General features: G+C 35.1%; 1 protein-coding gene across 6 annotated transcripts in view; it reads right to left on the bottom strand.

The window, feature by feature from the left end:
* Nucleotides 1-26,996, bottom strand: part of BBS9 (Bardet-Biedl syndrome 9) — a 321,265-nt gene that overhangs the window by 136,284 nt on the left and 157,985 nt on the right. For all 6 annotated transcript variants that reach the window (XM_040548841.1, XM_040548842.1, XM_040548845.1 and 3 more), the window contains one exon: nt 12,512-12,734. In XM_040548841.1, coding sequence (XP_040404775.1) covers nt 12,512-12,734 — 223 coding nt within the window. The remainder of the gene's footprint in view (nt 1-12,511; nt 12,735-26,996) is intronic.

Below are 26,996 nucleotides of genomic sequence, written 5' to 3'. Positions count from 1 at the left end.
TTATTGCCTGCTTTATCAATCACCTAATTCATATGATAATCTCGTAACTCCATTTAAGTATCCTTGAACTGCCACCTAATTCCCCTAATGGCTACTTTCGTTATGAAAAATCCTCTGCATTTTAGAGAAGATAAAAAAACAAAGAGACTAATTCATACGTATTTAAATAGATTTTAAGATCAGAAGGAACACCCTGATCATTTAGCCAGACTTTACTCTGAAACATTCTCCACAAGTTCCTATATGTAATTCAAGAATCCATTTATTTCTAAGCTGCTTTTAAGAATGTCACCAGCAATTTTTATCATTAGAAAAAAAAAAATCCTTTTTGACTGAAAAGTTTATATTTAAAGCACTAGAAGAGACACATGCTTATCAGTACTCTGATGCAGTTTTAAGATAATAATAAAATATTTCTCAGTACAGCTATAAAATTCAATATAGTTGAGCACCACATAACTTGCATTAAAGAAAGGTTGTTCACAATATTTATTACCCTCTAGTTCCACTATTTCTGTTCAGCCATCCATTTGAATTGAGGCATCCTTCATCATCCATATACATAAGATCCTCTCTTTGATCTTTAATGGTAAATTTAAGGGTTGAATAAATGTTCTTTGAAACGCACAGTGTGACACAGCTGCTTATTGTTACATAGAAGACAGTATGTCATTAAAATGGAAACTCAATTAATACAGTGGAACATCCCCCAATCATATCCCAACTTTGAGGTAATACCACTTTCAGTGATATCTGTAATTTACAGTTAACTAGTTTTCTTCGAGTGTAAAAATAGTCAGACTTGTGAAGGTCAAAATTAATAAAGTACATTTTTCATCAAAAGACAGAGACACTGGCAATGCACTCTGCTGTGGTATTTGTACTTACAACACATGGTAGACGCAACAAAAATGCATCTTACTACGTTAATCACATGAAACTCATCAAGCCTGCATTTTTTATTGTTTTAAATTTATTTTTTTAGACCATTTTTTTGGAGGTTTATATAGCCCTACAAGAAACTAACTGTGCATTATTTACTTAACTAAGCATTACTTTTATTAGTGTTTTATCATCATTCTAAATAGCTGAGGGTGAGCTAAATCTTTGTTTCAAAGTGTAACTGAATCAAAACAATCTTTGCAATTTAAGTTTAAGCAGTTTTTCATTTTTGCTTACCCCCTTACCACTGCTGTTTGTGGTTCAGCCAGTGATACAATTTGAGAAAGAGAACTATTTTAAAGAATTTTCACATTTGCCAGTATTATGAAGCACCTTATGTTTGATTTTATTACATTTTCCAGCTGAAATACCAGATGAAAGTGTTAGAGCTGGGTGAATCTGAATAAACACAGGGGCAAGGGAAACATGAATTTATGAACCTTGGCTTACCCCATGAACACTGGCTGAACCATCCATACCAATCTCATGAGCAGACTACCAGTTGACTGCTCACAAAGTAAAGTGATACAGTCATAAACTTAACCGGTCTTCAAAGACACTTCTTTAAAAATTAAGAAAAAGAAGTCCAAGTTCAATACTAATGATGCACAACTTTGTAACACCGTTGCGCATTTGGATTCAGGAAGAGGTCACCTCTTTTCTCCTTGAGAAAAAGCCATCAAGGCCTTGGGGTGCAATTCACAATGTCTGAAGAGCTTTACAGCAGCCAGGTCTGCACCCTATCTGTGCTGGAGGTGATCACTCAAAAATTAAAAGGGAAATTGAGAGAGATTCTATACTTCACTGAGTGTCATCCACAACACAAGACACTAACTTAACATGCCACTGTTTTCATTTTAGGTTGATTTTTGTTTTAGGTTGATAGGAAAGGGTATGAGCTATGCTTGCAGAGGCACAGGCTGTGCCGCTGCTCTCTAAAACCCAGCCTGTCCAACCACATCTACTGCCAAGCACACTGATCCAACCACCAGAGGCAGTGAAAACCACCCTGAGTCACCTCAGGAAACTGTAGCCGAACTTACAATAAGATCATCATCTTAAGCTTTGTTATCCTGTATTTATACATTTTGAAAATAATCCTTCCAGTATGGAAATTGTCAACCTTTCACTAAGACTCAAGGCAATTTCTGCTTTAAATGTTAAGGCCAATCTTCTACCTACTAAAGTTATAAGACCTTAAAACTGTTTTTTATGTCTCAAAAAAGCATTGGGAACTTTTCTGTGTGCAACTCAAAACCAGCTGTACATTGCAAGTGAAAACTTTCCAAGTGCCTGGCTTTCTGCAGATTTTTGGCAAATCTATTTGAAAAAAATGAAAACTGGGGGTCTGAGCCAAAGCTTACTGAAGTCTATGGAAAAACTCCCATTGATTTCATCAGGATTTGGATTAGGACCTAAAAAAGGCTGAAGTAATTGAAAAATCAGTTCTGCATGTACAAAATATGTAATTTTCACTAGGTTTAGATTTGTTAGACTCCTTCATAGTATTGTAGAATTGCAAATACATTATAATGGGTGTTAGTGATGTATATATAATTTTGCACTACTAATTCACCACAGACTTCCACAGCCTTGTACATGTTACACTCCCTGCGTGATAAAAATCAATGAAATCAATCATACGCACAAACAAATGAAGTTAAAACTTCATTTTAAAAACACCTGAATATTGAGGAAAAACATTAATACCATCATAGCTCAAGTGATATGTTAAATTCAGGACCAAGCAAAATATGGAGTAAGAGTTTCCTTTCAAAAGCTGTAGGCCAAGTTCAGTGATAACACACACAAAAAAAAACATGCAAATAACAAACTATCTCATTCTGGGCACACTTGCTCTGAACAGCTTAGACTTATGTAATACTACTAATTTCAGTTAATATTTATCTAATTCATGACAGCATAGGAGAAGAATCAGGTTTACTCAACCTAAATGTGTCAGAAAACAACTAGCAAATGCAAAATGAATGAGCTGTGGTGCCTCAGATAACAGCTACAGCATCACCTGACACATAAATAGTTGCATCTTTGCTAACTAAAGGATGTCACTTCCAATCAGAAGAAACTGAATAAGCAATTAACCTTGACATATTGTGGCTTGAGTTATATACGATGCAAAATGAAATATTTAGTCAACTTAAAAGAATTGTTGCACACACACGACAAACAAGCAAAATACCAGTACAGGTTCCCAAAGAAACTTTTTTCAGCATTTTAAGAGATGAGGGGTGACCTGAGAGATATTTGCTCTGCCTCACCCCCCTGTTATATCTCTTCCCCAGTACCTTTTTGTGGAAGAATCTGCTTTGTCACATTTGTACTTGCCAAAAACTGAGAATTACTATAATTTTATGGTGGTCTAGATAGGAACCGAAAAGGAGAAGTAATATCATTTAAATGGCAGAGATAATCATGCAGAGATAATCATGCTCTTCAAATACCCACAGCTCCTGTGCAAATAATAAGGCATTCTGTCATACAGATTCTCAAAACATCACAGGAAACCAAAACCTAAAGGAACCAATGGAAACCTGTTAGGCGGAAATCCATAGTATGACTGGACATACAAGACAGACTCCTCCTCATTAGTATTACACATTAAATAAAAGGATTATGTTATATTATTAAAGTTTGGCTTTATTTAATAATAGATTACATCATGTTACAGCCTTTTCAAATAACTGTCTAGATTTTTTTGTGTGTTTGTTTTACTTTCTACTTTTGAATCATCTGAAATGGAAGTCCAGAGGCTGTACTCTTCCTACTTTAGCCACACACCACTTTTCCGTAGCTTTGAGCAATTAACTACTTAGTGCAGATTTTAGAAGTTTATTTCTGCTTATGGTCTCTCAAGGACAAAGAACACAGAATATAAAGCACAATGACAAACATGATCATTAGGGAAAATTCTTTCAACTCACAATTATTTTCACCAAAAGCTTACCTCAAAATTATGAATCTTTTGTGACCACTTAGAGTTAAGTAGGATATACTAAAATTTAATGGATTTCAAGGCAAAGAGTCAGCAATAGGACTATACGCACCAAGGCACTAATGCGTTGATCCGAACTGTACTTATATGAGGCAAGCTGGAATTGCAACATTGCCAACTAAATTTCATAGTATAACAAATGAATGAATCCCAAATCTCAAGCAGGATTTCTTTTTATTCATTATGCATGACATTTTCCTCTTTAAATTATTCATTTTTTTAAATGTTATTGCTTTAGCCTTCTTAACCTTTGCACTCCACTCTGTGGTTTTTGCCAGCTGTAATATCAATTGAGGGGAGATTTTCTCAACTACATAATAAAAACCTTTTCATAACCCTGCATACAAAAATGTGTCTTGATGCCCTTCCATCTTATTTTGCTTCTTTTCACATTCTAAGATAAATATTTTTTAAAAAATAATTCCAATGATTTACGATTTTTTTTCAATTCTTGAAAATTAACAACTTTAAGGAAGCTACAATCCAAGTCCAGCAGCATGATTAAATTTGACTAAATTCATGAACATTAGAGACCACTTCAGACATTATTCCTCATTCTTTTCCCTTGTCTGATGTTCAGTTTTCTATTTTCAAAATATGTTCACCTGAATCATATAGAATGATATAAGAATAGCTGTAAAGCAAGCTGGTTCATCAGTATCTAGTAATCTGTAACCTGTCTTAAAAATAAAACATCTAAAACCCACGGTAGGTGGGAACTACAGCACAAGACTGTAAGGCATTATACTTGAATTCTATTCATACAGGTGTTATTGGCTCATGGTGGGACTTTGGGTACATCACTTCTGTATAGTTCAATTTTCCATTTCACAGAATTAAAATACCAAAGCTACTAAAACAATGGAAATAAAAGTTTTAAAGAGTAAAGTTACAATGGAAATAAGTTACAGGGAGTAATGATCCACATCAGAGAGCCAAACAATCAGTGTTTCTCGCTCCGCCAAGCTGCTCTTAAGCTTTTCTTGAGCAACCGGAAAATCTTGTTCGTGTAAGCACTCCCAGAATTCTCCCTAATGATTTGCTACTCCCTTTCCTTTTCACTAAATCAGCTTTATGGGGCAAGAGACATATTTAAGTTTCAAAAACAGATCCCAAAAAAATTTGTTTAAAATGTCTGATACATTACTATTTGCTTATTTCTAGGCTTTTAAATTAAGATAGAATTGTTCATCATGAACAGCTGATAAATTTCTGTGAGAATATTTTAAATGTGAAGAACTAGAAGTCATGCTTAAGTTGCACCACTCTATTAGGCTGTATGTTATACCATATCATGTCTCATTATTAGCTGGCATGAGAAAACACAGGAGAAGCGCACAGCAGTGCTAGGTGCTGTAAGACTTATGGCAACTTTTTTGTTCTTATTATCATTCTTATGTGATTATTATCTGCAATTAGATGGCAAGCAGAAAGTTATGAGCTCAACAGTTCAACCACACAGAGCTGCACAAATTGAATACAGAAGCACACAATGACCATGCCGTTTATTAATTTAGTCTCAGTTACACCTTTGTTAAACCTTCCCAGAATCTCATTGCTTGATAGATCGACTTTAGTACCTTAGGGTTTTCTCTACAGTAACCGCTTTGGGACACCCAGATTGACAGCTGACCAGGAAAATGGTCTTCCTATCATTTTATTGCTACCTCTCACAGTCAGAGACATTTATTACAAGCCACATGAGTTAGTAAAGTTACTTGCCTTAACTATCACAGTGAAAGAACTGTGCATATCAATGGGCAAAGTAAAGAGAAGGAAACAAGTGTAACACAGAGAGAATAAATGGAAATGATAGGAAAAATGGAGAAGCCTGAACAAAACAGAGCTATACTGGTAAAAAGGAACCTTAATAGAAGGAAAAACAATAGAGAGTAGATAAAAAATACACTTTTTACCAAATGTTTGTTAGCTTTTATTAAGGTAATGAAAGTAAGGGAAGGGAAGTTTGAAAAACTAGTATGGTGATGACTGTTCTGGTTTAGTTTCAACACAAGTAGATGATCTTTGGCAAGGAGTGAAGCAAACACTTGTAGAACTGTTCCAATACACAGCTTCCTCCCACAGAGGAAACTTTGCCTGGGTATGGGAACCCCAGGTTCTATGGGCAAAAGAGCAAAAGTATCTAATTGTTAAAATGCAGGTATACATTAATTGTTATTGTTATAATTAAAATGCAGACATACATTTATTTTTGGATCAGATAAGCATGCCTATGAGAGGTTTGAGAACTTCAGAGAATGAAGACTAATGAATGTGATATTTTAGTGATTTACCACTATAGTTCAGATATTTATTTAAAAAAAAAAGAAAAGTTAATATACCCAGGAAACATAAGAAATGTACTCTCACTGTTTAAATGAAAAATTCATATTTTTTTTAAGATAATCTCATCTGTATTTTTTTATTTTTATTTTTCACTCATAATAAATCACCCACTTCCTGTGGTAATCAGCCTTCCAAGTTATTTAATTGAGCAACCTATATGATTTTAAGGAAGGTAGAAAAGATGAGTTAGAGTTTTCATTGCAACAGTTAAAGTGAGTTAATGTCAATTTCATGATTAAGGGCTTGATCAAACAAATAATAGGAATGGATAGGCATGTAGTGATTTATAAGTGTGCCTGCAAAATCTCTGGGTACATTTAAGGGAAAGAAGTCCTCAAAATGAATTTCAATGAGAAATAGGCACTTCTATTAAAGATTAGACTCCCGAGATCTCAGATAGATAAAAATGTCTTCTAGGTCACTCCCAAGGCACTTTGGTTACTCTGTCTCATGAAATAGTGGAAACAGGCAGAGAGTACTATCAAAATTATGAGTAAAGTGCTGAATCTAATCTGTTCAATGACAAAGTTTCCACTGACCTCAGTGGACTACTAGTTCCATCAGTCATCACTGACCAATCTTCAGGTGTACAAAACCCTTGCAGTATTTGCAGCACAGAACAAACTCTCTGAATAAAACTTTACTTTCACTTTTCTTTACACAGATTTAATGAGTATTGTTAAAAAAACTTAGGATACATTTAAACTAATTTAGGACAAATCACGTAAAAAGCATTAGTTTTAAGGGTTACAAAAAAAAAAGTAGTTTTGTATGTTATTGCTACAGAAAACATATGGAAAACATTTCAAGTAAGAATCACATTTCATAATGGACTGTGGTCTTCTGTAGAGATAAACAACACTGGATTTGTGTCACGTCCATGAGAATTAATAACTCGGCACTTTTTATACACTACTCTGCACCCAACACAGAGTGCTATACAAAGCTGTCAATGCACTATGATCTCAGGCTCACAATAATTAAGTTACGGGAAAAGTTTTCCAACTGTGATCAGCCTCTGTTGATTTAGTGTTTATCTGCTGGTAGTTCAAAAGAATGGACTAGTCCTCTGGGCCGTCTTCCCTGCCCTCTTCAGGCTGCTAAATTACTTTTCAATATTTTTTAAACTTACTGATATATAATCATGAATGTGTAGGAAAAGGATCTGGAGATTGAGGTGGAGGAGAGTATAGCAGCGTATATAAGAGAGATGTGGACAAATGGAAAATTATTCCATTTTGAAAACAGAGTTCAAATAAACTTCTGTCAAGGATACTCCAGAAACATTTACCCCATCATAACACGGAAAAAAGAATGAGATGGACAGATAATGTGCCTTCAAGCTCTACCTTTATATGAATCTGGAGTATTACACTGACAGGAAACTATTTGTAAATCCTGTTTACTGGATGCAAAATATTCCTGGATTTCCTTATCATTTCGGTTCTGAAGTTTTAGTCGATCTGAGAAAATTACCATCTTCTGCATTCCATGTGTTTTGGTACTCAGTAACTGATTTTCAGGTTAAATAATAATTCCTCTAGTGTTCCAGTTATACTAATCTAAATAAGTAAATCCCACTAAAGCACAATGCAAAGATCCCATAAGCAATCCAAAACAGAGAAAAAGCTATTGAACTCCAGTTAAAAAAAAAAAAAAAAAGAGGGAGAAGGAAAAGGATTGTTTAAATAAAAATAAATTTCTAACTTAAAAATAAAAATCCTTGCTTAAACAAAACAATGAACTGATACATATGCCAGCTGCACAAAAAACAACCATAGGAAAAACAGGGTCACGCTCTAACCAAATAGTAGCTGTGAGATACCCAAAATATGGGTGAGGCAATATTTCAAATACAGCTCCAATCAGACCAAGACCTAAAGAACTCTCCAAATACCCACAGCTGACACAATTTAAGGTTTTCAAAATGACCCTGCAAAATACACAGAAAATATAAGAGACCTCTAAAAGCTACAGATTTAATTCACTACGGGTAATCAGGATTTATGCTATAAATTCTCACACCCATTAAACTCAGTACATGACAACCTGGTTGGTCTACATCACCTTTCCTAAGCACTTCCCTGGCATTGACCCACACAGTGGGTTGGCACCATTCCCCCAGCCCCTTGCCCTTCCCCTCATCCAGACTTCTCATTGCCAAAGGCAACACAGTGCGTGACATAGCCTGATGTGGCCTGCAGTTACTTATGATCCCATTTAGCCAATGATTATGATCAACTTTTAATAGTTTATAAGAACATTTTACATACTGGAAAACGATCATATACCTTCTTAACCTTCTCTTTCTTACTACCCTCAGAAGAAATAAAAATCAAATTGTTTCAATTAATTATATTTTATGTTCTTCTCTGAATTCTATTAACCTAAGCTTTTCCTAAATTGTGTTAACAAATCATTTCAATTGAATCGTCCTCATGAAGAACAGAAAGAAATAATTAACTCTCTTCATTAAAGTTATATCACTACATTCTGAAGTTGGAATTTGATTTAATAGGATCATGTTACTGACTTCCGTGCAGCATCTGGTCCACTATGACCCCCAGACTCTCTTCTATTCCAGCAGTGCTTAAAGAATTGTTTCTCAATTTTGAATTCATTTGTCTGACTTTTATTTGCTAGTCTTTGCACTTGTCTCCACTGAATTTCATCTTACTGATTTCAGATCTTTCGTATAATTCATCAAGATCATTCTGAATTATTGCTCTTTCAATGTGCTTGAAACTACTTTTAGCTTGTTGCAAAACCACAAATTTAACATATGAATTATGCTCACTGTTCCATCACTGAAGTCATTAATGAAAATGATGAAGAAAACCAGACACAGCAGTGACCATGTCATACCTCTAGCATATATTTCTGAATTGACTACAAATATTGGTAACTACTTTCTGAATGCATCTTTCAACTAGTTGCACATTTAAAGGTAGGCATCAGTTTTTTGACATGGCTTTCACACATTTCCCCTAGATTTCAGGGCACATCATCTTGAACATACTACGTATAACCTTTAAAAATCCAGTTTACTGTTAGAGTGCTGCAATGTTTGAAGGGTCCTAGGCACTTTTAAAACACTAAAAGAAAAAAAATATGTTGCAATAGAAAAAGGAGTTTCCAACATTAAGAAAAAGAATGGGCTTAAGAAAAACTGACATTGAACAACATCCTTAAACTACTGACAGGTACATTACTGAACAATAATGGGACTATCTTTTGGTCTAGCCTGGTCTGAAGCTTGGGTACACAAACTCACTTCTTTTAGGTGAATCTAAAAGATGAATGCCAGGAATGCACCCAAAGCACTCTGTTACTGGAGGATCAGTACATTGGACAGGAACAGAGCTAGTTCAGAGAAATCCCCTCTGAAACGCATAGAAGTCCTGTTGCCAGCTTCAGTTATTGCCCTCTGTAAATCTGCTTGGACCACACTAGTTGCTAATGTAGAGAAAGCCACAGAAAACTACAACAGGTGACACAAGACAAAAAGCATGTTTTAAAAGCCTCAGAAACATCTTATCCTCTCCTCTCCCCAAATAAAAATTAAAAAAAAAAAAAAAGTTTTCTTCAGTCTCTGTCCAAAGGCAATCAAGCATCCACACTGCTTCAGAGCATACAACACATTCTGCTAGAATTTAATTACTCAAATACTCTGCTACTATAAGCACATGGCAGAAGAATTTCTTTCTAATGAGACTGTCTTAAAAATTACGGTGAAATTCTTCATTTTTAAGTATAACATAACTTTGACCTTAGCTCTTCCAAGGTTTTCCAAAATCCATATAGTCTCCATAGTTAAAAAGTAAATACATAAATACATAGAACCTCGTCTCTGGGCTTCATGCTGAACTCGCAGTGAAAAAGTTAAATTTGGTTTTATAATAATTTCTCTAATTGATATCTTCTTTTGACCTTCTCAAGTGTTAGCCTAATTAGGTCATAATTTTGATTCTTTATTAGGTGATTTGATATTCAAAATGGCTACATACTAGAGTCAGCAATTTCGAAAGTAAAATGATATATTTTGGAATCTATATTTGGATGACAGATTTTAATTCCTTTTAACATAAATCATGACCAAAGGGCATTTTATGTATAGGTAAAACAGTTTATGTTGGGTGAGACATTGCTATACGAGGTCTCAACCAGCCACTTACAGGTACTTAGTTTTTCACTATTAATCATGTGAAATGTTAATCCTGATCCCATATATCATCAATACATGGTTAACAACCCACAGTCAAATTTCTTGTATTTTGCTTGGAAGGAGCTTCTTCCTTATACTATTTTTATTTGAGAGGTAGTATAATTGTCTACCTGTACCACAATGGGAAAAATTATTCTAGTACTTGTCACTTATGACTTCTTGTTATTTTGGCCTCCTGTAATAGAAAGGAATGACTTCAGCATTTTTTAATTTTAATTGCTGTACATGCAATGGGGAGGGCATGATCAGACTGCTTTCTCAAGGTCTTTCATCAAGAGTAAGGTTTCTTCTCATTTGTATACAATCTTTAGAAAATTTACTCTTTTCCTAAAAGAGTAATGAGTCATGACCAAAACGAACAGTCCCCTGATCTCAGTAAGACTAGTAAATTGAACAGGCAGAAGTAAATTTCCTTATTAAATCATTTCATCCTTAGTTTAGACGGAAAAAGAGGAGTGGCAGCTATTTAAACCTTTTCAAAATTCTTAGAAGGAGAAACAATGGAAACAATGCTTATATAATATTTTATAAGTTCAACAAATGAAATCCACTTAATGTATACTTCAACCTTTCAAAGAAATACTGAAAAAATATGTAAAACTAATTTGATATTTATTCTGGCTCACTTCTTCACTTCATGTGATTATCAGTCCACTTCCAGATACGGGCACAGCGTAACACTAATGAGAAATTAATTAAATAGAATAGTTTCTGGCATTGCACAGTCTCTGGCCATTTTACCAAAGCATTTGGATTACCACATGCAAAAAAGGATTGCACGTAGTAATAACAAGGACATCTAAATGAATTGCTGAAACATTGCACAAGCCATTCAGATTGTGTTAAAGAGCAATTAAATTATTCTTTGTAAGGCAATAAAACAAAATATAGGAAATCAAGATACTGCCCTAGCAATTCCAATCTTGATCAAAAACAACACCCATGAAGACAAAATACTAAATTCAATTTTAAGCATGAAGTATACATACAATATACACTTTTCCCTCCATTTGTGAAGACTGCTCTAGGTAAAGAAGGTCATCGGGGCCTAAGACCATACAGAGATGATGCTGGTTAGAGCACTATGAAGCTGAATGAGCTTCCTACCTAAACAGCTGGTAGCTGTAAAAATACAGTGTAGCCAAGTCAGCAGGAATATGTGATGTTTATTAAGATCCCTTCTGACCAACTACAGAAAAAAGGCAAGAAAGAAAATATCTTGCAGCAGAACAAAGATGCTAACCTTCAGAATTTTCTAGAGAGGTGTAGTTTTGCTCCCACTGTCAAGTATGAATATAGAAAAAGGCATGAATAACATTTCTTTAAAAAGTTTTGATTCCATGATTTTCATTTCAATCACTGTGCAGCACTGAATTGTGCAGCATCTTAGTAAGTTACTTTTCTAAATGAGAAATGTCTTTCAAGATCTGTTTAAATTAGTTTGATCATTAATTTCATGCATCATCTACCCAACTTGCACTTTCTAAGGTTGCAGATTTTTGTATTCAGCGTTATCACTGCATTACGATTAGTCATATGCATGTCATGGAGTTGGTAATACAACTACAGTAATTTCTCAATCAATAAATTAGGATTTATCAAGGAAGTGGAACTTCTCACCCCTCACTTTTCCATCATGTATGTTAGAAATGCACGACATAAATATAATTGGAAAGTGCAAAAAATAAGTGAGCTTTTAGAGTATTAGAAGTGATTAATAATTAAGGTATTAGAGTATTTAGATGACCATACGGGATACATTTGCTCCATAACTATTCGTATGCTCTACAATGAGTAACAAATGATCAAACTGAGCTACAACTTTGATATAACATTATATTAACTAACACATTCTATTAGTTAACAGCACAAGCAGTGTCTGGTTTCCACAACCAGTGAAAAAACAAGCTCCAAACACAACCTCGTTTTTAATTTTTATATGCAAATATATGCTTTGAATTATGAACATAAAGTTCATGTCTTACCTGGCACAACAGCAGCTTGCTGAGTGGCTGACTCTGTACTTAAGGAAAGGCGACCACCTTTGGCCAGTCTATCACAGAACAGGCTGATATTCTTCTTAAGTCTGCTGGTATCTTTGGGCATGCTCAACTGGCCACCAAGAGTCAGTGCCTGTTCCTTAGAGCTCTTGGACAAGCAAGTTCTTAGCAAGGAAGAAATAGCAGAATCCACAGTTTCTTCCCAACCCTGGATTAAAGAAAATAGACAAAAAATAAAATAAGGTGAACCGTAATATCATATAGCATATGAGTCACAAAGTGACAAACAAAGGACTAAGAATTTTCAAACAACACTGATACATAAAATATAATTAAGGAATTAAAAAAAGGCATAAGCATCCAGCCCTTAATTTGCTAGCAAATCAAAGGGGGGAGGGAGGGGGGAGTGGATAACTAGTTCTAATATTATTCAGAGAGAAATAAAATTTAAATAATAATATATGGACAGTATGAGACAGATAATGGTTAAATTCAGCAGTCGTATTAATACAATGGAAAAACAGAAATTCCTGCATGCAACATTTGGAATTCAGAACATAATTAAAATATAAATACAAGCATTATAACATGTTGTATGTAACGTCACACTGAAAACATGTCAAAGCAAGGAAAAAAATAGGTATCTAATTATATGTTCTTTGGAATCCCTGTCTAGAATTCCGACGACACACCAATATCACAGAACATCATGCAATCTGAAATTATTACATTCAGTATCTATTTATCAGGCCAATTAACTTTAATTAAGGTATGATACCCACAGCAATAGCATGGATGTATTAGTGCTCTTGTGAACTGGGACCTAGATTTCTAACACAATGTGAAGCTGCAAACACTTAGGAGAAGAGCAGCTTAGTCACCAGTGCAATTAAAACAAGCAGTTACCTTTGGAAAAGCTATTTATATTTGATATAAATACTTCCACAAAATAAAGTGTTTACTCCTGCAAATAACACCCAGTAAAAAAGTAAGTTTCTTTCCCAAAAACACTGTGAAAAGCACCTTTAAAAGTTAGGTTCAAGTTTGTACTCTGTACTATGGTTTTCAGTGACACAAACAAATAAAAGATATCCTTTGAAGTTAGAATCCTGGATGGCAGAAGTCTTATTATTTGCAACAAGGTTATTAAATATCACATAGATTTTACACATTATCTCATTTATGCAGTGTGCAATATAGAATCAATTCTCATAACAGCCCTGATTGGCTAAGACTTATTTTGGCAAGAATCTTTACAGACTTCAGAAGCCTTGAGGCTACAGGCTGGAACAACCCAGCTGAATCTACTGCTAACATAACCAAGGACAACACAGAGGTAGTTAGTTACATGGTGATTACTCAGAACAAAAAGAGAGCTCTCTGAAGATCCAGCTGTGGTTAATTTAACCAGAGTCTTCTAGTTTAAGCTCTTTCTCATGATGCATTATTCTGCAGTGAAAATGATCAGCTGAACAACAAAATCACCTACCTTTCCAAAATTCCCTGACTGGGCAAGTGTAACATCACTGGTCTAAATATTAGAGAACAATGGTGTCAACCCTATCAGAGTCCAGTGTTAAATAAATAAGGTCTGTGAATTTCTTCTCTTAGATATACGTGACTTTTGTGGAAGGTAGGGTACTAATTTTGACACTGAGAGATGCAAAGGCCATCTTTCCTGACTTTGTTGCTTCTTAAGAATAGGTCCAAGACAAATACTTATTTGTTGCCAGGTACATTGGTGAGACTACATAGTCATATGTACTTCATCTTTGTCCAAACATACACTAGTCTTCATAAACAGGGTCCTGAAAATGTGCTATATTTGTAAAAAACATTTACATTTTGCAGAGGAACTGGATCAACTAGAGAGGTTTTCTTAGTCCACAACTGCCTTTCCTGACTTGAGAACAATGACAACGTTAACCTAGTGTCTAATCTGGATACTTTCACCCCAAAAATATGCAAATTAGCAGAATCATGCCAGTCAGTCAATGCTGTGTTAGTTTAACATTTTTCAAATATTCTAGAAAGAGTCCACTGGAGTGTAATCCATCCACTAACCTGTGATGGTGACAGGAAATAATCCATTCTGCAGTCAATTTAAGGAGGTTAATGAGCTGGTAAGTACTGTCTACATTCCCACATACTGGGCAATGAAACTTAATATGTACAAAGCATAAAAAACAGGCCAGGCTCTCCTAATTATACTACAAGCCACAAAAAGTAAGTCAACATAAACATAAGAATCTTGAGTTTCACTAGAAGACACAGAAACACATGGTTAACTGGTGTCGGCAAACAGTAGCTTAGAAGCAGGCCAATATATTTCTCCAAATGAATTACAAAAATGCATGAGAAAGAAGCATTTAAATAAGAAGAATTAAATACAAACTAACGAAAGTCAGGAAATCTAAAGTGGCTAGTATTCTGTCCTTGGCTCACACAGGTGTGTTTTACTTTGTACGATAGCCTTAGCATTTTGAATCTTCATTCTTGTATTTAATTTCCATGTTAAACTTTTTTCAGCAGACCATAAAATTCACCAATTCAAGGACTGTTGACCTAGTAAGTCCAGGCAAATCCAAAGCAGTCTTTATAATTAGTAAAAGAGTACACAAAAGTTACTTCTGTATGAAAAAAAAAATGATGATGATGATGGAAATCTTATTGAAAGGATTTTATACAACTAAGACAACTAAGAATTAATGGCCTCAAATAAGACTGCCCATCAGCAATTTTTATTGGTGCAAGAACAGAGAGAACTGCAGCAAAAAAAAAAAAAAAAAAAACAAACTTCTTCACTCTGTATGCTTTAAAAAGCTAAAAAACATTTGAAGGTGCAAGTGGTCTACTCTAAAACCCACTCTGAAGAGTGATTCTACATTCATGGTTGTAATATTCACTAATGGCTTTTTGTTTATCATTCTGTGTATTTAGGGGCTGAAGGAACACCATCAGTACAGGTGGGATACCAGAAATCCATCATCCTACGAGCAGCAAGCTTTGTCATAGCTGCCACAAAGAACTGAGTCAATGCTCACAGGAAGAGATATTAGTAAACCATGCAAACTCATCATATTGATTGTATCACCTGAAACAGATATGAAAATTACTTAATTCATAAAATTAACTTTTTAATTGGGAAAATCGTCAGCTTCAAATTTTGCATATGTACCTTATTTTTCTCTTGTAGATAATAGTTAAGTAGAGTCTTTGCACCTTCTTTTAACCAAATCAAATACACTGCTAGAATCTGAAGACCAAATGCAGATTTGTGATACTAGCAGGACTGATTTCACAAGTATACGCTACTTATATTCTATATATTTAACTTTTAAGTTTTCTTGGGTGTCATAGCATAGTGGAGCGTGACAGTAATTATACATTCAATCTCATTTTGGCATCAGGTTTAACCTGGAGTACCTAATCTACCTAATGGAGTACCTAATTCCTAAATCTTAGGAAGATTTAAAGGTGTTAGCATTTTGCTGAACACAAAGAAACCTCTAAAATAATGTTCCCTGTGGGGCAAATGATTAACCTACTGTTATTCTAAAATTCTAGACAATATAATTGGAGGCCCATTCAGCATCTGAGACTTCATGCTGCAGATAAATTGTTAAGATGTAGAAAGCATACTGACCCAGTGACACAATACATAAATGGGGAAGGGCAGATCCTCACAGGAGGCACAGCATCACAGCCTCCTGCTTGGCTGCAAGACTCTGCTCCTGAGTTTAACTGGTCAACAGACAAGGTCAACTAGTTGTACATGGGGTCAGAATCTCACAGGATTAAAATGCTGTTCTGGAGCATCTCACCTATGAGGAAAGGCTGAGAGACCTGGGTCTGTTCAGCCTTGAGAAAAGAAGACTGAGGGGGGATCTTATTAATGTTTATAAATACCTGAGGTGTGGGAGACAGAAAGATTTGGCCAACCTCTTTTCAGTGGTTTGTGGGGACAGGACAAGGGGCAATGGCCATGAAATGGAGCACAGGATGTTCCGCACCAATATGCAAAAGAACTTCACGGTGAGGGTGACGGAGCAATGGAACAGGCTGTCCAGGGAGGTTGTGGAGTCTCCCTCTCTGGAGATATTCAAGACCCCTCTGGACGCCTACCTGGGCAGCCTGCTCTAGGGAACCTGCTTTGGCAGGGGGGTTGGACCCGATGACCTCTTGAGGTCCCTCCCAACCCCTACAGTTCTGTGATTCTGTGAAGTGAAAGAAGTACTAGTTAAGCTACATTGCTCTTACTGGAGGTCCTGTCAAAATCTTATTCAGCTGCATGGCACAGATTTTTACAGCAGTCAGTTTCCATCTCAAACACATGCATAAGTTTAAAAAAGGTACTAAAGTCCATTTTCTAAAGACAATAAAGGCACTTAACTTGAAAAACACTGAGAATCTAATAGTTCCTGCTACAAACATCACATTAGAATTTCTCGCAGTGCAGGGTTTTTTGCCTCTTTTTCCCTCATGACAGGAATGAGCCACTTCCAGCACAGACAAGATTTAGTAAATATGTGAAAGACTTCAGTAGATAATAATATTGTACAACTTGACATGTCACTTTGAAACAAGCAAACAAACAAAGAAAAATATTATTTACCTACAAGTTTCACCATGTACACTTTCTGTGAAAAATAAAAGCATTTGTTGTTTTTAACCAAAATCATTCAAAAAGTTTTACCAAATTTTAAGCAGTTCTTAGGTAAACTCTTAGTTTACATACTTTTCTCAACACTGAATGACATTAGACTTTATTAAAATATTTTTTGATACACACTGAAGGTTTTAACACAAAAAGACTGTTTTAGTGAGTTGTGAACAAACATCTAAGCAGCCAAGCTAGGCCTCCTCTAGCTGATGATCTCTCTAGTAATCGAAATTGATTTGACTAACCATTGTGAAATAGTGGGCAGTCAAATCAATGAGTTGCAAAGATAGCTTACAGGACTGTCTTAAATATGTTTTGAGTGGATAAAACAACATTTCCTTTAGATTACCAAGCCTTTTGAAATTACAACTAGTTCTGCAAATGAAGTTTTACCTGGACCAGATTATAGCAACTACTCGTACAGCTATGTAGCTTTGCACAAGCAGCCCAATAAGTACTTTTAGTTAAATCTCTATTCTGAAAAGTTAAAAATCATCGTTACATTGAGAATGTAGTTGTAAAAAAGACTTTTGCTCCAGCAAGCTCTTGCCCTGTAATGAAAACCCATAATAGATGTAAATAATACCTAGATTAATTTTTAATTCAATACTAATTCTCAAGCTTTAAAGAGAACACACACATAAGCAAAGAAAAGATTCAACTAGAGGATGGGAAGGAGCCCTGGGGCGTGTTGAAAATGAATGCTCAGATTTTATATGAAACAGCTTTTCTGTTTCTTTACTATTCTGAAATTGTTGTAAGTAAATTCAGGTAATATACCAAAGCTTAAATCCCCAAAGACTCTGAACACAAAATGCTCACGACTGGCGTGTAGACCAAAACACAGAAACATGAACAGATGGGGGTTTTGTGCTGTGAAGTTGGAAACTAACTAGTTTATTACATTGCATCATTACACAACCAAAAAGAATAATTGATATTCATAATTAACCCCAATGCAATGTCCACAGTAACTTTTCCTCTATTTTAACATAGATAACCATGGAATTCAGTTTTGCCCAGCTATTAGTCTTCAAGTGTTTTTCTTCTCTAGACATAAGATACAAGCAAGTGGTTCTCTTTGCAAATGCTAGTTCACTTTGTGATGCTTAATATAGGAAATGTAAATAATAGGTCAACGTAATCAACTATTTTACCACTCAAAATTAGACTGATGGAAACATCCTTCTTATATGAAAGCAAAATAAAAGGCAACATAAAGTAAATATGTAAATACCACCCCCTACAAAAGTATTTAGCTTGGAGATGATACCTACAAGGTTTGAAAGGATATGAGGTTAATGAGCTAATGATTTAGCCTGCAAACGAAAGAAACATTGTTCTAAGCACCACAAGATTTTTGGTAGGGGAATGTTTAGAAAACAATACAAACCAAAGATAGTTTTTGCTGTGGTTGTGAGGTGAATATTTTGTCCTAGAAGTCTGCTTATTTCACCAAATACATAGATAGGATGGGAAGTTATTGGAATCTTTGTTGTGCCTTTTACTCTGGTTGAAGACTTTCAAGCAGAATTGTTTGCCCAGAAGTCTAACAACAAAGACTTTCAGAGCCAGTTCCATTCTTATGCTAGGTAATACAGAAGAACAGCAGCACCTCAAAGACTGCTTGCTGATACTGAAAGCCCACTATGACTAAAAATAGTCATATTTTACTAAAAGGTTAGATACAGTCATTTTCATAGCTATTTCTCCTATCTACAGAAATCTGTTTACAGCAGAGCTTGCTGCTAAATCCCTTCATAAGTCTAAAGTCAAATAAAATTCACTCAAAACTCTCAACAGAAAACATTTTAGACAGGAAAGTGCAGCATCATTGTAGGCAGAACAGATCAAAATAAATGATAATACTGGTTAGAGCACAGTTTCTCCAACCTGGAAATAACCTGGACAGGGTTTCTGGATGGGGAAGCAGAGTGCGCTACATGGAGCAGAGCTCGAGATGTAAGTGGAAGGAAGTGGCTGCTGTAAGAGTTCAGAAATAGTGTAGGGCTGAGGACATTCCAGGGAAAGGATCTAGAGGACAATGTGCTGAGGAGGGAAGAAAAAATAAAAAAAAAGTGTCTGTTGGGAGATTAATTCAAGAAGAACAACTGCTTTATGGAATTAATAGATCTCGGGGACTGGGGACTGTGAAAATTGAGACAGCTATAAGTTAATACTAGCTGCCTTAAATATAAATAAATCATTCTAATGACACATCAGCCAACAGTGAATAAGACTGCTCATAGTTGTCCTCAGGAGCCAGACTTTACCTTGAAAGTTTTTATCGCTATTAATGTTATTATTCCTAAGGTAAGAGCCATTTTCAGGTTATCTATTAGTTTATCCTAGACTGATAGCCAAGACAGTACTGCAAAGAATGTAAATGCAATGTAAAATACTGCAAAAACTATGCAAAACTGTTACAAGTCAAATTACAGGAATTCTTACAGCTGTTAACTCAGAAATTTGCCTAGCTAAATCTTATTTCTTGATTTTAGTCACAATAATGATTTCATCAGCTCTCAAAAACGTTAGAATACTTGGAAACTCACCTTACTGAACGAAAGAAAACCTTGGCATTTATGCTTATCTAAATAGTAAAAATCAGTCTTGTATACCTGGAAGTCTTAACATATCAGTCCTACATCCTAATTCACGAGAAACACTAGCCATCTCTCTCTCAACATTTTGATTTCACAGTGATTTAGAAAGTTATCTTAGTGTTACACACACAAACTTGACAAATCACTAATCCAGGGCTACTGAACTGGAACTCTCCAACATAGGCCATCAGCAGCTTTTGCCAGGAATTTGCCATGTTACAAGTCATCCTATCTCACACTCTTTAAGCATATCCTACATTTCAAATGTGTCTATTTGTTTCTTGAACAGCAGATAACAGCTACAGCATCCATGAAGATGGCATGTAACGCATGCCTGTTCCGCCAGAACAAGACCTGACAAGATGTTTCCTTGTGTGTGTCCCTGGAAAAGGCTGTATCTATGTCACTTCTGGAAAAAAATGCATGAAGAATATTACTGAAACCTTAACATATTAACTTTGAAGGCACAGTCTCATGAGACAATGCATTTTTTTAAGATCCATATAAATTGGTTAAAGAATTATCCTTGTAATATAAAATCAGTTTTCTTCTTCAACATTGTGCATTTAAAATGACATTCAAAGTTTATACTAGAATTGTCTAGAATTTACTTTTGTTAAAAAATAACATGGACAAAAAATTATACTACTTATTATACTATACAACAACAACAACAAACACCACTAGAATATGTAAAAGCAGAGAAATAGTAAAATCCTACAGACTAGTGGGAGTTTTCAAATCTGATGAAAATCTAGACAAATGACTCAAGCTTAAATACATTCCAAACCTATTAAACACATAAGAGGAACATTTGTGGTTAACACACAGTAGAAAAAGAAGCAACCAAAGTTCTTGTATTTATTCTGCTCTCTTTAATCATATCTTCCTTTGATCAAATATTATACATAATATCGATAAGGTTATTTACTAATTTGATTTTTATTGGCATAAAAAATAATTAAATTCTAATAGGAATTTCCAGAATTCTGAAAGCAATATCAAGGTGAGGCTATAGCTGAACATCCAAAACAGAAAAAAATGAAGAAACTTAAAAAGACACTTAAATTCTAGAAGAAGTTACAAACAGCAGGCAACTCAACTTCATTTTAATTCAAGGGAAGATAATTTTAAGCAGAAAAGCATCCTTATTTGTCATATAGTTGTTCTGGAGTTTTAACTTATTGTGAAGAGATGCATTATAAATACATAAACCTTACTAAGAATTTGGACACATCATACAAAGAAATAATCCCCACTTAAATATATATATGTATATTTTACTAAAAACACAAGGGATAAAAGACATGCAAAAACTGTGAACATACAAGGTAACATCTGAATACCCCTGACCACAAGATATCATCTCCTGAATAATCAATCTCTGTAGGGATCATGATGCATCAGATATTTAAGGTATAAAAAATTAAAGAATCTATGAAGAATGACAGATAGAAAAGTTTGGAAAGAAATCAAATAATACAGGAAATTGTATGAGACCTCTTTAAATATTTATTAAACTAGTCTAAGTTTTTGATTATAGCACAAAAGCTCTGTGCAGAGCTATTAAATGCCATATTAACGACTATTCGTGATAGCCACTATCAGCTTCTAATTCAAATAGTAATATCGAACTGCATTAGAAGACTGCAATTATAACAGATTTTTCAAAAATCATTTGTGAATAAATTGGTTTGGAGTATTTTTTTATTGTTGCTTGGCTTGGGTTTTTTGTTTGTTTTTGCAGTCTGTCATACATACATCTGTCATTTCTGCACTACTATGCTGTAATAGCAAGTGATAGCAGGAACAGCACCTTTACCTGTTCAGTGTCAGAATATTTACTTAATAGAAATTCCTGCAGCATGAACAACTCTCTACAAGAACTGCTAATTTTGAATTCTGCTTGGTAAATGCATATTGATATCCTATGGCAACTTCACCTGAAAAAATAGAGTACGTAAATCTTTATGATAGATTCTTTACTCCTCTGGTATTTTTGCCCTCTGAAGCACAATCCACAAACCACTGAACTCTTCTGCACAAAACAGAAGACTAAGAGTTTTGGGAAAATTCTACTGTATGGATTTTATTATTATTATTATTTTTGTCTTAAATCTGGATTTATTAAAATCTCTTTCCATAATGTCTTCTTCAGGTATGGAAGGAAAGCTGAAACACTTTTTTCCAAGCTGAAGCCTTAGAAATTTAAACAGTATTTTTGAAGCTATCTTAGAGCATATGCAATATTTGCCTTTTAAGAACGGTGGTCCTAAATGAACATTTTACCAAGAATCTTCTGGAAATATAATGCAGAAAATCAGAAGTATTAAAGGAGTGGATGTTTCAGGAATCTAGCAAACTGAGGGATACTCAACAAAGGTTCTGAAAGCTGCATTCGATCATGACTATGATTCAAGTTATTTTAAAATATTTTTCAAGTACAATCCTGAAGAAAGTCCTGTTTACAGAAGCAAATCGTGATTATTACCAGTCATAGGATTTTAGTATACTGACAAAACTGCATCCTTTAGGATAGGATGTTCTTCACTCACACAGAAAGACTTCCAAAATAACCTTAGAATTAGGTCAGAGTAAGAATGGGATTAGATCAGTATTTATCTCCCAGCTTTTTATCTCCCCTCCCCAGCTTTCCTGTAGGCCCCCTTTAGGTATTGGAAGGCTGCTATAAGGTCTCCTCAGAGCCTTCTCCAAGCTGAACCCCAACTCCCTCAGCCTATCTTTGTAGGACAGATGATTCACCTCCTTGACCATCCTCGTAGCCTGAAACTGTCTCACATCTCATAAAAACAGAACAATACAGAGTGTATACTAAAACCTTCTTTCTATTATTTTATCTTTGGACAACAGTGAAAAGTATGAAGATATTTAAGGCAGAGCAGGTGTTTGTAAAAGCAAAAAGGGTATGTTTTCAAACAGATAAATTCCTACCATCTAGTTACACACTTATTCCTCTAGTAATGGTAATTTGTCATAACGCAAATACATCACATTTGGAAGCATGAATGTTCACACACATCATGGGTTTCTGTAGAAGCCCTTCCTAAATCCTGAAAATCCTGATTTTTTTTAGGGTTTTCTCTGTGTGTGTATGCGCGTGTGTTCACAATCTTCTGTTTTGAGACTTAAATCCTTATAACTATTGGTCCTTTTCTGGGAACTGATGAAAGAAACTCTTGTATGTACAATGCATGAATGGAGTGGTTTGGCTTCCTTGTACTCAGCTTCAGAAGTATGTTTTTTTGCTTTTTAACACTGAAATCATCTAACACTTCATCTTTCCTTTCCTTTCCTTAAAAACTTTTCACCAGTTACCTAGACAAACCAAGGTGCTGTTCGGGTTTTTGCAGATGCTGTCAAAGCTCTCTGCAGGCTTGCAAACACACTAGAAGTCATGCATCTTCCAGAAGTATTCTATACATCCAACAGTAAGTCTGCCATAAGTGAAGTCTACAATCTCAGTGAGATTCAGCAAGATAATTTTTGATACAGGGAAGAGAAATTGAATTTTGTTATTCTTGCTCTGGATGAAAAAAAAAAAAATGTTGCAGAAAGATGCTAAAATGTCATTGTATCTCAACAAATCTTTTATTTTTGTATCAGTGATATCCTTGGGGAGGAGATTCTTTTTCTTCTCTTACTATAGTATCTTTTATTAGGTTGTCACTGTAAGATGCTATAGAAGCCTGACTAATGAGTTTGTGTTCCTGAAAGACATGAAATACAAAAGCACAGCCTCTCATATATTTTAGTTCTGAAAGAAACGCAACCTGACAGAAAGTTTATTGTTCCCTATTTAAATTCTTGTAGTACCTCAGACCCACTCACTGATAATTTGAAATTCATTGTTATTGCTTCAAATTGTGGAATTTCTCCAAAATTGCAGAGGTGAGGACAAGGAGGTTAGTGACAAATTGGATTCACGTGTTTACTTGGTGTTGTGGTTTAGCCCGGCTGGCAGTCAAACACCACACAGCCGTTCGCTCACCCTCCCCCCTCCCTCTCCGGGATGGGGGAGAGAAACGGGAAAGTGAAGTCTGTGAGTTGAGATAAAGACAGTTTATTAAGACAGGGAAAATAATAACAACAACAATAATAATAATAATAGTATTAATAGTAATAATGTCTACGAAACAAGTGATGCACAATGCAATTGCTCACCACCCGTTGACCGATGCCCAGCCTATCCCCGAGCAGCCGGCCCCCCCCCCCTCCACCCCGGCTAGCCACCCCTATATATTGTTCAGCATGACGTCAGATGGTATGGAATACCCCTTTGGCCACTTTGGGTCAGCTGTCCTGGGTCTGTCCCCTCCCAGCTCCTGCTGCATCCCTAGCCTGCTCGCTAGCAGGACAGAGAGAGGCTGAAAAGTCCTTGGTGTAAGCACTGCTCTACAACAATTAAAACATCAGCATGTTATCAGCGCTCTTCTCATTCTAATTCAAAACATAGCACCCTGCCAGCTACTAGGAGGAAAATTAACTCTGTCCTAACTGAAACCAGAACACTTGGATATCCAACTTTCAAGCTTATTCAAGAATTAACTTTTTTTGTTGTTCCTTGAGACAGCAGCTTGGGAAAAGTCATGAATTCCTCCATTGTTGATATGGTCATGCCGTAGGATAAAATACCAGGTTTACTTTTGATGTACCAAAACTATTTTAGCTCTATCAAAGTCTCACTTCATTGGAAAAACCTGGAGAAGATGGCTGAAGAATGATGATGTCATTTTAATGTTCCTTGAATCTGAACTGGCCTGTCACTGTAATCCTAAAACAAAGTGTATCACCATCTGTGCAGATATGAGAGAATACTGGTATATCATTGTTAATCTAGGAAATTGAGACACAGAACCTTATCATTAACTGAAAGAAAATACTTCCATCTGCTAATTTGTAAATCATAGTAAAACAAAAAAAATGGTGCAGATTTTTTTCTGGCATGTTTTAACAAGATGTAAGATTTACATGACACATCTTCTCACGCTACCTAGTAATATCTTTGCTAATTCGAGAAGACAGATTACACAACATGAAAATGTGTAATAAATAAATAAATAAAGGTTATCTAATAATGCCCCAAAAATTATTGGGGGGGGGGGGGGGGAGGGGGAGGAATACATAGTTAGATATTACTGCTTTTGGTTCTGAAGTTGTTGATGGGTGTTCTTGGTTCTAATTCACAATCATAATGCATCAAAGATAGGATGGTTCAGTGATTAGGTCTTGATATACCCTCTTATTAACATTTGTGACTGTCAGATATCTGAGGGAAATAATGTATTTAGCTGCATATCGTTATGGCATATGTTCAATATAAATCTAGAGCTTCATAAGATTATTGGGAGTATCTCCATCTTATTTTCTCAGAAAGTGATATGATACACTGCTGGCTTTTTTTTTTTTTTAATTCAGGTATTATAATAATACTGCTGGCTTTTTTTTTTTTTAATTCAGATATTATATTAATATAGCATTGAATTATTTTTAAAGCAGTAATACAATATTCTTCATTACATAGCAAGAGTCTGCAGGTCTTTCAATTTGGATACCAAGAGAATCCTCTCATGACAACCTGCTTCTTTAAAAGAAACATCCCAAAAGAAAGATACACTGATTTTTTTTATATATAAAGACTTTTTGGTGAACAACATTACCATAATCACCATAATGCACCACTCTTGTCATTAAGCAGTTTAGATGACAACTGATCTGCACTTCTGGTATGCAGCACATATTCAGTAATTATTACTACACTAAAATATTTCAGCTTCTCTCTGTACCTGAGCTAGATAGATAACACTTCCTGAACAAAGAGAAAATTTAGATGTTCACATCACAGTATTACATAGAGAAAGATTTCTGATAACAGAAGCTCATTTAATCAATCACACAAAGGGCATGTCTCTTGGGACAACCGCAGTACTTCGCACAATATCCCAGTTAATTTTAAAGGAGAGAATACATATGCTGGAGTCAAACTAATCACATGGTTCTGCCTAGACTAATTTACACAAAGAAATAAGATAAGCCCACTGAAGTTTAACTTCAATATCTCTGAAATACAGCAGAATAAAGACACTGATAGATCAAGTTAGGTAAATTAATTCTAAAAGCGAACCTCTTATTTTTCATAATACATCTAACAGATATGTCAGATTCTCCATTAATGTAAGGTTTATACCTGGCACGAATGTTTGTTCTGAGGTTTGATACACGGGAATATTATTAAACTAGACAAGAATACAGTGATTCTTTCTGTCCTTAAAAAGTTTACAATTCATAACACATATCAAATCCTGTATCTCAACAATTCTTTAATTTTGTGCCATCTAGGTTTTTTTGTTGCTGTTTAGAAACTATATTCTTACTAGAAGTAAGCTTTAAAAAAAAAAATCAAGAATAAAAAGCTTACATCCCCTTCTTGCAAAATCTGGAAATGACAAAATAAGATTTGGAAATACAATTGGACATAGCTGCTAGTCCTTTGAGGTGTAAAGCAAAGATGCATTGATTTTTTTAACACATAAATAGGCTTAACTGATCACACTAAGCCTTTCTTTTCAAACCAACAAGACTTTGCACTTTTTCTATTCTACCCATAGAATTCACTGTGAAAAATAAACTCAGCTACAGGCAAGAATCACTTGCCAATTGTATACCTTGCCTCCAATGAAAAGTGATTTGCTGTTTGCCATAACATAATTTTCTTACTAAATAAAATTAACTGCAGGAAGAAAATAATACACAAACATCTAGAGGAATTGTGATAGTGCTTAAAAAATGTTGAGACTACCACCTCACTCTTCAAATCATCTCTTTCCCTTAAATTACTTACTACAAATATTTGATCTTTTGTTTCTAGACCTTATAAATTTCACAAATAATCAATCCATTTGAAACCCTGCTTTTAAGGGACCACAAATAAAAGCAAAGAAAAATGGTTACCCAACAAATTGCACTACTTTAGTGGCTTTACAACTCCATGTCCTTTCCTCCATCTACTCTAACTGTCTCTGATGTAGCCTGGTCCCCCTGAAAGCAGTGGTGTGCTCAGCACTCTAACTCCCAAGTGAAAACACAAAAACAAAGAGGGCTGGAAGAAGTCCATTCCCTTACTTCTTTTATTCCCTAAGTTAAGTCACGTATACATACCTGAGCAAAAGACATTGACAGGATC

The sequence above is a fragment of the Cygnus olor genome, chromosome 2 (assembly GCF_009769625.2).
Source record: "Cygnus olor isolate bCygOlo1 chromosome 2, bCygOlo1.pri.v2, whole genome shotgun sequence".
In the NCBI taxonomy this organism is placed as follows: domain Eukaryota; kingdom Metazoa; phylum Chordata; class Aves; order Anseriformes; family Anatidae; genus Cygnus; species Cygnus olor.
Note: the sequence above shows the minus strand (reverse complement) of the source record. Positions and strands in the feature narration are given on the sequence as shown.